Source organism: Alosa sapidissima, chromosome 1 (assembly GCF_018492685.1).
Source record: "Alosa sapidissima isolate fAloSap1 chromosome 1, fAloSap1.pri, whole genome shotgun sequence".
NCBI classification, from domain to species: domain Eukaryota; kingdom Metazoa; phylum Chordata; class Actinopteri; order Clupeiformes; family Clupeidae; genus Alosa; species Alosa sapidissima.
This window is the reverse complement of record NC_055957.1, coordinates 49,796,275-49,808,622: the sequence shown is the minus strand read 5'-3', so window position 1 is coordinate 49,808,622 and position 12,348 is coordinate 49,796,275. Positions and strand designations below refer to the sequence as shown.

At 43.4% G+C, this 12,348-nt stretch overlaps 1 protein-coding gene across 8 annotated transcripts in view; it reads right to left on the bottom strand.

Annotated features, from left to right (window-relative positions):
* The window catches only part of LOC121717686 (zinc finger protein 521), a 109,140-nt gene extending 97,010 nt beyond the window's left edge, over positions 1–12,130 (bottom strand). For 3 of the 8 annotated variants that reach the window (XM_042102568.1, XM_042102569.1, XM_042102570.1), the window contains exons 1-2: positions 11,178–11,808; positions 1,244–1,300 (exon numbers count right to left, since the gene is read on the bottom strand). In XM_042102568.1, coding sequence (XP_041958502.1) covers positions 1,244–1,300; positions 11,178–11,217 — 97 coding nt within the window. In that variant the 5' untranslated portion in view covers positions 11,218–11,808. The other 5 variants (XM_042102567.1, XM_042102572.1, XM_042102573.1 and 2 more) reach the window with 5 other exon arrangements.
* Between the last annotated feature and the right edge of the window lie 218 nt (positions 12,131–12,348).

Below are 12,348 nucleotides of genomic sequence, written 5' to 3'. Positions count from 1 at the left end.
ATCAACAATCTCCATAGTTACCATCTGAGCTGTTCTTAAATGTCACCAGCCAATACAATACAGCACTACAGCAAAGCACATGGAAAAATATATATTTTCCTGAAAATGTTTGCAAAAATTATAGGTTTGACAATGAGGTGAAGAGAGAAGATACGATCTGTTATGTTTTTTCATTGCACACACACACACACACACACACACACACACACACACACACACACACACACACATACACACACACACACACACACACACACACACACATACACACACACACACACACACACACACACACACACACACACATACACACACACACACACACACACACACACACACACACACACACACACACACACACACACACCATCTACTACACTGCTAATCTACCAGAGTCTCTTAACATTGCAGCAGTCAGCAACCAAGTCCATTCATCTCAGAGGCATACATACATTACTCCTGTAACATGACAACCCTAGTTTGGCTAAAACACAGCCACAGAGCTCTCCATCCACCCCTCCACCCCACCCCACCCCTCCACCCACCCCTGATGCCAGCCTTGGAGAGTCGAGGGTCCCCAGCCTGCTGGGCAAAGCCATCCATATCGGGTTTAAAATAACCACACATGAGACCTAACCTTTACGAGAGACAAATGAAATAAGAGATCCACTACTGCACATCAGGAGCAGACCTCATTCATACTGGGTCTTCTGAAAGCCTGACCTGGATTACTGCTTGGTGCCTTTAGGGCAGCAGAGGATGCCACATGAGGTGACAGGACGCATTCATCTGGCCAGGCTGCGCACGGCAGAGAGAGAGAGAGAGAGAGAGAGAGAGAGAGAGAGAGATACAAACACAGAAATAGATACACCCACAAACACACCAACACAGACACACACACACTTGTATGCGCTAAGGCTTACAGTACTGGTGCATGCTAACACACACATGCATATTGTACCGATGAATGAAGAGACAGAGAGAGACACTCAAACACACACACTCAAACACACACACACACACACACACACACACACACACACACACACACACACACACACACACACACTCACACACATACACATGCAAAGAGAACCAGACACCAAACAGCACACTTTGAGCCAAAGACACACAATGGAATGAAACACACTCCACTCACATCACGACAGACAGCCACAGACCAGAAGTAGTGAGACAAAAAGGCCATTTTCTATCCCAATGAGAACATCAAATGAAGCCTTACCGCTTGCTACGGCAGTCTGCCCTGGGGTGAGCTGGGCCTCAGTCACATCGTCTTCTACTGTCATGGAAAGACAAAAAGAAAGACAGAAAGAGAGAGAAAAGAACTGATTAGAGAGACAAATAAAGAAACGTTGTGGGCATGATCTCCTCAGCATGATTTCTTATTATTGCGTGTCTGCTTCTTTTCTCATTTTTTCCCCTCTCTCCTTGTGTGTACCAGAGATTTTTCATTTTGATTTTGTTGTTTTTATATTAATATTCTTCTGCGCACAGAGCTTTCAGTTACTTTCTGCAACTCAACCTCAGGTTTGGGAATCCGCTCGAGTCTTTCATATGCATGAGGTTTGGCAGGGCGGTCCACAGCCACCCACATAAATCACTTATTGGGTTGAATAATGACATTATGAATTATAGAAATCTTCCAAAAACATATCCCTTCAACAGAGACCCAGTGACCAGAGTATGAAAGCCTCCTCCCTTAACTGGCTTGGCAAGAAAAAAAAAAAGAAAAACATATTTCTTTCATCGAAACTCAACCACATACACCGAAAGAAAGCAAAGGGGGGGAAAACTGTGGTAGTGGAAAATGCCAGCTTACAGAAATGAAGCTGAGAGAAGGAAAATGAGTGAGAGGGCTTTTTATATTTTCCTTTCAGTTCAAAGATTTTGTTCTTGATTCCCTCACACATTTGGTCTTACGAGGCCATTCTCAACTGCCTACCAAGGGAATGTAAGGCAGCTGACGCCAAGTGAGAAACATCACCCATACCTGTATATCACACCTGTAAAATGCAGGTATGGATGTCTATCTACTAAATGTGGGTGAGATTGCATTGCAAGTGTTTTCAAGATTTCACAGTATTCTTACTAAGTGAGTGATGTGAGTTTGCATGACATGTTCGCTGGCATTCCGAGCTCTAGCAAATAGCAAACACTCTCCACCAGTCACTGGCAAGTCCCATAGAGAGACATCACCTGCTAAAACTCCGTAGCTTCAGAGTTCCATTAGCGCAGACATGCCCGTGCATTCTAATGACGCTGGCGACTACTTCGGAGCTGAACAGTCCTTGAATGAACCCCTCTTTGACCAGTGCTTAGACAAATTCATTACACGCCAATAAAACCCTTTTGACGAGTGGCCCGCCGCCATTGTCTCTGACAAACAAGGAGTGTGTTGTGAAATGTATGCACAGATTTCATTAGAGACACCCCCCCCCCCCCCCACCCTCCACACCCCCCTCTCACTCAAACTGGAAGAGTTCCTCTCGCTGTATGTCAGGTGTGGAGAACTAAATGGATTTTAGCAGCAGGACGAGAACAAAAGACTCCCACCTGCTCCATGGAAAATGAGGGACTCATTGAGGAGGTTTATGTGCCTCACAGTTCCACCCCTGCAGGCAGGAACGTAGCCTCCATTATGCCTCCTCCAGCTACCCTTTCATTTCCTGTGCAAAGAAATGGCCCCCTCTGACAGGACCTCCCAGCAAGGGGGGGTGTGTCGGGGGTGTGTGTGTGTGTGGGGGGGGGGGGGGCGGGTTGAGCGGGTGCGGGTTGGAGCGGGTGGCATGGTGGAGACATATCAAAGCAGGAGGTAGCCTTCGTTCTCTTTGAGTGCTTTAACAGAGAGTCGCATTTTAAGGTAATTAAGAAGAGGTTGGCGGTAGATGGACGCAGGTACCACAGAGTTTGCCAAAGAACAGTGAGCCTCCATCAAACCACTCAAACCGCTATAAAAAAGTGAAAGTGACAAAAACGCAGGTGACAAACTTTGTTTCCAAGGGTGATGGTCACCATACAGGTGTCACATGGCTTGCTAACATGATTTCAAAAGAACACTCTTATGATCTCCATCCAGCATGGCCCCATGTTAGCTCCTTCCTTTTTTCAATCCCTTTAAAAGGTCTTAAGAGCCTGATCTAGGCGTGAATCAATTTTTCCATTTGTGGAAAGGTGGATAATTCAAAGTGCATCACATGAGCAGCTGTGAGGATGCTTGGCTGAGCACTGGCTGGACTGTTGACGGTGACCAGCGGTGGTCAGTGAAAAAAACCTCCACAGAAAGCCTCTGGCCAGCAGCGGGGCCGGTGGGTTTAATGCAGAGAGGTGGACACTGCAGGTGCTGATTTGACTACAGACAAGTGCTCCAATGGCGGCCCGGAGAGACACCTCTTAGAAGGAAGGCCCCTGCGAGCTAAATGAGTTTTTCCATCACAGTGCAGATCCATACAGGCAGCATCATTTAAATCGGGGCAGGGGTCTTAATAAATCCCCTGTGGCTCCGAGGTAGATTGGTATGTTGGGAGTTCGACTTTTTTGTTTTGATTGCCATCCCTGTTGGTGAGGCGAAGGGAGTTGAGGCAGAAAATTCCCTTTTAACAAAGAGAGCACAACTTTTACATTATGACAGCTCACAGTCATTTAGTACCACTGTGCTGCTATTAAAAAGTTTTTTTTTTCAATTTCAACAGCAGCAACAGGTTTTATGTGTTCTATCATTTCCCCTTCCTACAACTGCGTTTGTAATTGGTCAGCATGGTATGATTGCAATAACAACTTCAACTGGACTAGGCAGTGTGATTGGATATTTAGGCAATCACTCAATTATTTCAAACACTATAGGCCACTTGAGGTGAACAGGAAGTGGTGCAGGTCCCCTGTGCTCCTTCGATCACTAGCCCACTAGGATAAATGACAGTAGGTCTGGAGTCACTGTGCTTGGTCAGACACATAACCTCCACAAACTGACATTTCCTCAATAAAGTACATATTTATTGTGCTTTGCCAAATGTTTCCATTGTGCATAAAATGATAGCACTAAACCTAGGTTTGACACGAGTGCAGTTATCTAGACAAGTGCAGTTAGGGACATGGAATAGTAATATTGGTCACATGAGCAGTAATTCATTTCTCGGAGGGGTTAGATGAGATCGGCGGGCCCAGCATAAATCATCTCCAGTACATTTTACATTGTGGTAATAGTCATTTTACACAGACATGCTCTGATACAAGAGCCCTCTATGCAAAAAGCGGCCTCTTAATATATGAAACATGGTAAGACTGAGGTATCAATTTCTGACATACATACTTCCATACAACTAATGGCTCAAACTCAGCATAGGGAGTCATAGTCAGACAGCAGATTTGAGCTCAATTTGCTCACAGTTCCACAGCCTTTTCCTAACCTCTAATGGGCTTTCTGTTGGCCTTCCTTTAAATATACGGAGTGTCTATTCGTACCCCTGGTACGAATAGCCTTGGCCACACAACTGGGCTATTCACACCCTGTTACATAACAACAAAAACATGTTGCTCGCGTGCCCAAAAAACATGTCCGACATTCGTTTTTTCGTCAGCAGAAAGTGAAGAATTCTGAACGGTTTCAGTACTAATATCTGTTCAAATTAAAATTGAGATGGAAAAGTTGTGTTTTATTTTCATAATCTTTGTTCAGTGAACACATACAACTGTCAGTTTGTTAGCTAACAGAAATTTTGTGAATATGACGTTCCGGCCTATAAACTATAAGTTTACCTGCAAACATCATCATTGTGTGGAAGCAGATAGTGCAGTGGTAACAGGCAAGGGCCGGCACGTGGGAGACCGGTGTTTGAGTCCCGTGTGATGCGTTTTGGCAGAGTGAGTGTGCATGTGTACCAACGTCTCTGGAGAGAAGGCGCGCAATTTGAACAAGAAATCGGTTCTCAACGGAAGTTTTGTTTGCAACAATTAGCTAGTTCATGCACCAGGGTGTAAATAGCATGCAGTACTATAAACACCAGGGTAAGAATAGCATCCACTTCTAACTGTACATTGATGCAAACAGCATACCTTATTCAGAGTGTCTATTACACAGCTGAGCTATTCACACTCTGTTATGTAACAACAAAAAAAACATGTTGCTTGTTTTAAAAAAAAAAAAAAAATTACATTGTGTGATCAATATGCCAGATTAAATGCACAGGGGTGCAAATAGCATACACTGATATTTGTACCAGACGAGGTACTAATAGAACACATTGCTGTGTGCACCGGGGTACGAATAGCATACATTGATATTTGTACCACGCAAGGTACTAATAGGACACATTGCTGTGTGCACCGGGGTACGAATAGCATACATTGATATTTGTACCAGACGGGGTACTAATAGGACACATTACTGTGTGCACCGGGGTACGAATAGAATTCACTTCTTATTGCACCAGGGTACGAATAGCATGCACTGTACTTGTACCAGGGGTGCAAATAGCCTTACCCTTAAATATACTCAGCTTCCGTTTACTCCAATGCGTTAAATCTAATTTTGGGCAGCCGTGGCCTACTGGTTAGCGCTTCGGACTTGTAACCGGAGGGTTGCCGGTTCGAACCCCGACCAGTAGGCACGGCTGAAGTGCCCTTGAGCAAGGCACCTAACCCCTCACTGCTCCCCTGTTGTTGCAGGCAGCTCACTGCGCCGGGATTAGTGTGTGCTTCACCTCACTCTGTGTTCACTGTGTGCTGAGTGTGTTTCACTAATTCACAGATTGGGATAAATGCAGAGACCAAATTTCCCTCAAAGGATCAAAAGAGTATACTTATACTATATATATATATATATATAGACTATAGACCACTGAAAATGATTTTTTTTTAAAATGTCAATTATATCTAAAACATCAAATGAAAAAAAGATATACCAATGAATTCGGTCTGCTTATTCTTTGTAAATCTATTACATGTCAACTGGATTAGTTCCATGGAGTAACATAATCATTAGAAGGAAGCTGTGTGCAAATGAGCTTACATCAAAACATCAGACTGCTTTTTTTCATAATGTAAGCTTATCTCCAATGTCTTATCATGCTCTCGTATTTTATGAGTTTCAAAAGAGCATATGATTTAATTTATCACACTGTATTATTTAATGTCACTAGAAGAAATAACTCTCAGGCTGTGACTAGAAACTACACAGTAAGAAAGAAAAGAAAGCACCACCTCAACCACTGAGAAAGGGCAATAATCCGATATTTCTTCTATTAAGTGAACAGGCAAAGGCTATATCGCTTGCAATGATTAAAGGCTATAACACTTGCAGAATTACAATTCCCTAAAATGTATGTATAACATAGGTCTGAATAGGAACAAAACATTTTTACTGGTATACATTACTTAACACAGCAGTAGGGGCACTTGACCCCTCCACGGTGTAGAACAGCATATAATGTCCCTCCCTGGCACATGCTGGCTTCAGTGACTGTGCTCTTACTTGTATTCACAGGGCCACTCTGGACAAAACCATGGACATAAGTCCAGGCGCACGCAAGAACAAAAGGCCTGTAATGCGGCCCGACTAGCTGACAAGAAGCCTCTCGCCACAGGGATTACAACTCAATTTAGAGAGGGTCGCTGAGGTCAACCCCCATCAATTAGTGCAGTGAGGCCGAGATGCACAACTGTACAGGAGCCAGGATCTAATGAACGCAACAGGGTGGGTGAGGCCGGTGAGCAGTGTCATGAAGGATTTACAGTGAAGGACATGATGATTATGTACCAGCGTTCTGCATTCTCCTGTCTTACATCCTATACAAGTCTACTGTTACAGTTACACGGCTGTCTGCTTTGCTAGTCAAATGTCAATAAAGACAACTCTGAGGATGAAGTTGATGATGTCAACAATGGTGAAAACGATAATCACAACAATATTTCTATTGGGTCTGATTTTATATGTAACCAAAGTTTCACTGCGATAACTGTCTGTTATGTTCTTGATTGAAACACAGTTGAGTAAGATTGTAACCTGCCTGTAAACTGAGGATTCCTGCAATGCCACAGCAACTCTGGAGGAAGCCACATTCACACTGTGTGAAATAACAAGAAATATCGGCCAGCTCCCGCGACACCGCACACAAGTTATAAAGGCGAGTGTCAAGTGCAGTGACAGGCCCGCTAATGGGATTTCTTTAATGGTTCTATGACAATTTCCTTAATGATAATGATACCATATTTTTGTGTCACATTACAAAGTGTTAATGACTGTTTTATCACAGATCATTAGTTGGACCACCACTAAATTTAAAGTTTACAGAATGTTTTCTAATTATTTACATAAAGCATTTGTTTAATGGTAGATTCTTGTAATTACATGCGTCATGACAAAATTTAAATTCCAACCTTTTATTAAAAGCTTTAAAAGAGGTCAACATCCCATACCTGCACTTAGGTCAAATTAATCATACTAATGACACCATGTCTTCATGTCAACTGAACTGAATTTTCCCCCTTAAATTGGCCATAAACCCTTGAGAATACTGGAGCGATACTATCAATCAAGCTATGCTGTTCAGTCCAGCTTCCAGTGTTCTAATATTTCTTCCAGAATATTCCAATCATGTGAAAACTTTCACCAGTTTCACACAATATGATACTGAAAACCTTATAATGCCATATAAATTATTAACACTTACATTCTGACACTGTCCCGTAGTACAAATCATCCAGAGATTGTCTCAGTCCTTAATTAACATTAAACTCACTGCTGACACATTTGTTTAACTGGAAAAAAATGTCTCGAGTTCACTTCGTCTTCCATTAGACTTCTATCAAATTGTCCTAGATACTGAAAGAATTAATCAAATTCAGGAAAGGCACCTTTTGATGGCCCAACATTCAGACATTATTCAAACAACCCACTGATTTTTACTGAGAATACCAATACCATTCAACAAATGACTACGGCAAGGCTTAGAGTCTGGATCAGCAGACACACACAGCACAACACAGCAGAGGACGGGCGGCAGAGATAGGAACCGAGGGAGAGAGAGAGGGAGGAAGCGAGAGATGAGGAGACACCGATGACAGAGTGAGAAGATAGAGGCAGAGAGTGAGCGGCAGAGAAAGAGAGGGAGAGAGAGAGAGAGAGAGAGAGAGAGGAGAGGGTAGCTCATATTTCCTCCAGGGCTTAAGTGCAGCCAGGTTGAGAGCCATTGCCCATGTTTACTGTTGCTATTAATGCCTCTCTCACATTTCCTGTCTATGTGCTCACACTGACTCTTTCTTATGCGTCCAGTGCAATAACACACGCTTCTCGCATGGCCAGGAGAGACAGAGGGAGGGAGGCTATTTAAGGTGTATATGACACAAAAGTGATTTGATGACACCCGAGACATGCAGACTAAATGATGCAGAAAATATATTTATGCATGCAAGGAGCCCCTGGAAACAACCTCGGCCAATAAAAACACCTGCAGAAGGAAATGCGAGAAAAAAAAAACAAAACAAAAAACAACATGTCATTTAGGTCCAAGGGTGCAGACACTGATGTAGCCCCAATGCTTGCAAAGCGAAAGCCTCCTCTTTTTTTTTCCTCGCAGAAGAAAGTGCTCGACGTGGCAGGCACCACACGTGCCAAAGCCAGCTCAGAGCCCGGGTCTGCCGGAGCCGCCGTCTGATGGCACACGGGGAGAGAGGAAGGGTCTGTGGGGGAACTGACACGGCGGCCGGTGGGGTATGGCCCGGTCTCCTGTGGCATTTATTCCCCCAAGCAATAACGCAGCCGGGCTCTGGTCTCGCACACTTAATTGAGACGGGACTTGCAACATTGGGCCTTGTCTTCCCAGGGACCACAACATAACCTCTGACTCACTCCAACCTCTCCCAATGAGCGCACAGGGCACCACATTCCACCAGAAAAAGATAACCCATTTCAGGGGGAGGATTTATTTTTTTCTTTTGTCATATCTGCACCTCAACTGTTTCTTTTGACAACCCCCACCCCCCCCCCCCCCCCCCCCCCCCCCCCCCCCCCCCCCCCCCCCCCCCCCCACCCCCACACCCCACCTCCCCCCCCCCCCCCCCCCCCCCCCCCCCCACCCCCCCCCCCCCCCCCCCCCCCCAAAAAAAAAAAAAAAAACATTTTTTAAAAAATCCAGGCCGCATGATTGGCTGTGTGATTCACTGCTACGGAGCAGTTACTTTTTCTGATTCAATATGCAAAGTGTCACTACTGCTGTGCCACAATATCGAGTCCAGAACAAATGTGTTTTACTTCACACAACTTGTGTAAAATCAAATCAAGGTGTAACACTCAACATCCGTGTATATATTGAATTATTTGATATAAGGAGAGATGCTCTGTTAGAAAAAATAAATGTGTTACAAATCCAAATAATAAAACTCATGGTTTAAAAGAAGATAGAAGGGGTTTTAATCAACTTGGCATTAAAACTGAACTAGTTTGTAATGAAATGAAATATAATGTAAGGGTTTTATATATTATGTCAAATATACCCTCCTCTCTTGTGATTTTAACATGCCACTTGCACACACACACACACACACACACACACACACACACACACACACACATCACACACACACACACCTATGTATCATTTGAAGGGAAAATGCTATATTGTGCTATTGACCTGGCTGCAGATGCCGCTACTTTGGAGAAAAACTATTTGATGCCACGTCTTTGCTGACTTGTTGGATGCAGATATAGTGATGTCCTTCACAGACACAGATTTGTGTAAGGTGGGGAGACTCTCTCTCTCTCTCTTTCTCACTCACTACTCTCCCATAGGTATTGATTTAAAATGGTGGCCATAGGACTGCAGACCGTGTAATCTTCCTTTGAGGGGATGACTTCCGAGAAGGAAAGGGAAGAGAGAAAGGGCTCAACAGACCACAAGCTGGGAATGTGAAATTGTGGACAATTATTTGCTGAGCAAAATACAATGCTTGCCAGATGAACTGGAGTTTAGCCATGAATACCAGTGGCTTCCCTCAGATGCTACATGGAAATATTAGTAGTCACTCCATGCACACAGATACATACATATAGTGAGAGAGAGAGAGAGAGAAAGGGAGAGAAAGAGAGAAACTATTTCAAACTTCTACTTCAGTCTGACTTGATGGATTATTTTTTAGGTACCCTATAGATTTGAAAATGGAAAAACTCAAGAATTGTTATATGCTATGTAAGGTATGTGCAATTCTTATATTGTTGTAATGAAGCAAGACAACAACAGCCAGCAATTCATCAAGCGAATGCCATGGTATAAAATAGCAATGGAAACACATTAACAAAAGATGTTGAAGACTGTTTTGAGTTCACAGAACACATAATCCTAAAGAGAGAATTCGGCCGGCTACTGACAACCTACTCAAGAATCCATCTACAGTATCCCTTCTGTTATGCATATTAAGAGATCTGACACAACCAATGACACGTCGCCCCCCTACCAGGTCGATGTCACTCAGAGAACTTCCCAAATCGCAGATAAGGTCAAACATAGGCTAGAGTCAATATACAATCATCTTACATCCTTATTTCCCTATAGGCTAAGATTTAATGTTAATGCCCGTAATGTTAATTGAGAACCACTACTTCAGCTTATTTCTTTAAAATGTTTCTTTCTGCTTCCCCGACGCTCCTCACGTGATGTGCCACCACAAACTCTTACATTCCACCAGACTTAGCACCGTGCACAGGCATCTTTTTAAAAGTCAATGACAACAAAATACTCTACAACTCGATCAAAACCAATCCTTCGAGTATTTCATAAAAGGTAGTATCATCAGCTTGATAATAATTACTGATCGACTGTATACTGGTTACGATATCTTTCCTTGTTATCTGACCAAATATGTAAGTAGCGTGGAGTAGACAGTGTGTTATGTTCATAACATAATTTCGCAATAGCCTCCAAAAGCAGTAGTTGGCGCAGCGTTGCTTGCGGGCTACGGAATCATTGAATTGTACTTGGACATTTAGGCCTATTATAAATTATAACCTAATAGCAGACAATAAGTGAAGCGTGCCGTTTATACGTTGGTGTAGGTGTACTGTATCAAATAATCGAACACGTGCCGATAGCTTAAAATGTTGCATGCTCTAGAATGCGGATGGTGTCTACCCTGTAACACGCGTTACACATGCAGCGAATACCACTTACCTTTCAGGGATCTTGGTTTAGCTTGCTTGCGGCGCGACATCCTACAGAAAACCGCTGAAGTTTCCCAGATTCGCTCTGATATATTGCATTCAACACAACGCAAATAAGATACCTGGCGTAATCCTGGTCTTATTTCACCAATAATGCGGAGCGCTTTTTAAACCATCAGTAGCCTGTGATAGTTGACGCTTTCGTATTTCATACGAGGATGTCTAAAATGTCAAAATTATCTGTCTTTACGTAGCCTATTTAGTTTAATTGTGGCACCCAGCAAAGTGTCAGAATATCGATAGTGACAATTCCATCATGCGGATCCATCTCCCAGCAATAAGAATGATCAGACGAATATCCGATTTAAAACAAAAATGGAATATTTTGCTGTCAGACTATCGCGAAAGAGCACAACAGCAAACGCCTGCTGAGAATGATAAAAAAAAATGCAACAAAACAAAACGGAAAAAATACTTTTCCTTACATAGTCAACTGACAGGCACTAAAACTAATTTAGGCTATCCCTTTTCTCACTCCCGTTAGCTAATCATGTATTTGAATCTGAATCGGGACTAAGTCTACGTCTAAATTGGTTTAAAAAGAGGATGAAGAAGCGGAGAGAAGATGTGAGCTCCCTCCTCATCACAAACCTGCAAGGTCTTGGACTGCGCTGTCGCTCCGGTAGTCCACATAATAATGGAAAATGGAAGCAAGGCCCCCAAAGCCATCAGGATGGCTCCAGAGGGGGCCCCTACCCCGCAGGGACTCGCTCTGTACGTAATCACTGAGGAAATCATTGTCAGCCTGCCTGCACTCACACACAGACAGAGAGGCATGATTAAAATCCTCGGGATTGAGGCAAGATACGGATGCCTGGATCCATCCGCCGCCGGATCTGGAGTCGGGCTCCAAACCTAAACTTGGCTCCTTTCCTCTTGCCTCTCGCCTGTCGGCTCTCAGTCGGTGACACTCCCGTCTTTGGCAGACGGATTGGTCCCCCTTCTGGTAGAAAGCGTTCAACAATAAAAGGTTCTGTGTTATGCGGTCTTATAGCTGTTGACATTTCACCCGCTAGTCGTAGTAGGCCACGACGTTTTTTAGTTTTTTTTTTTTTTTTTTTAATTTTTGTTTTTATTGTAGCCAGAAAGAAAAATAATACAAACTATAGATATGTAGGCTA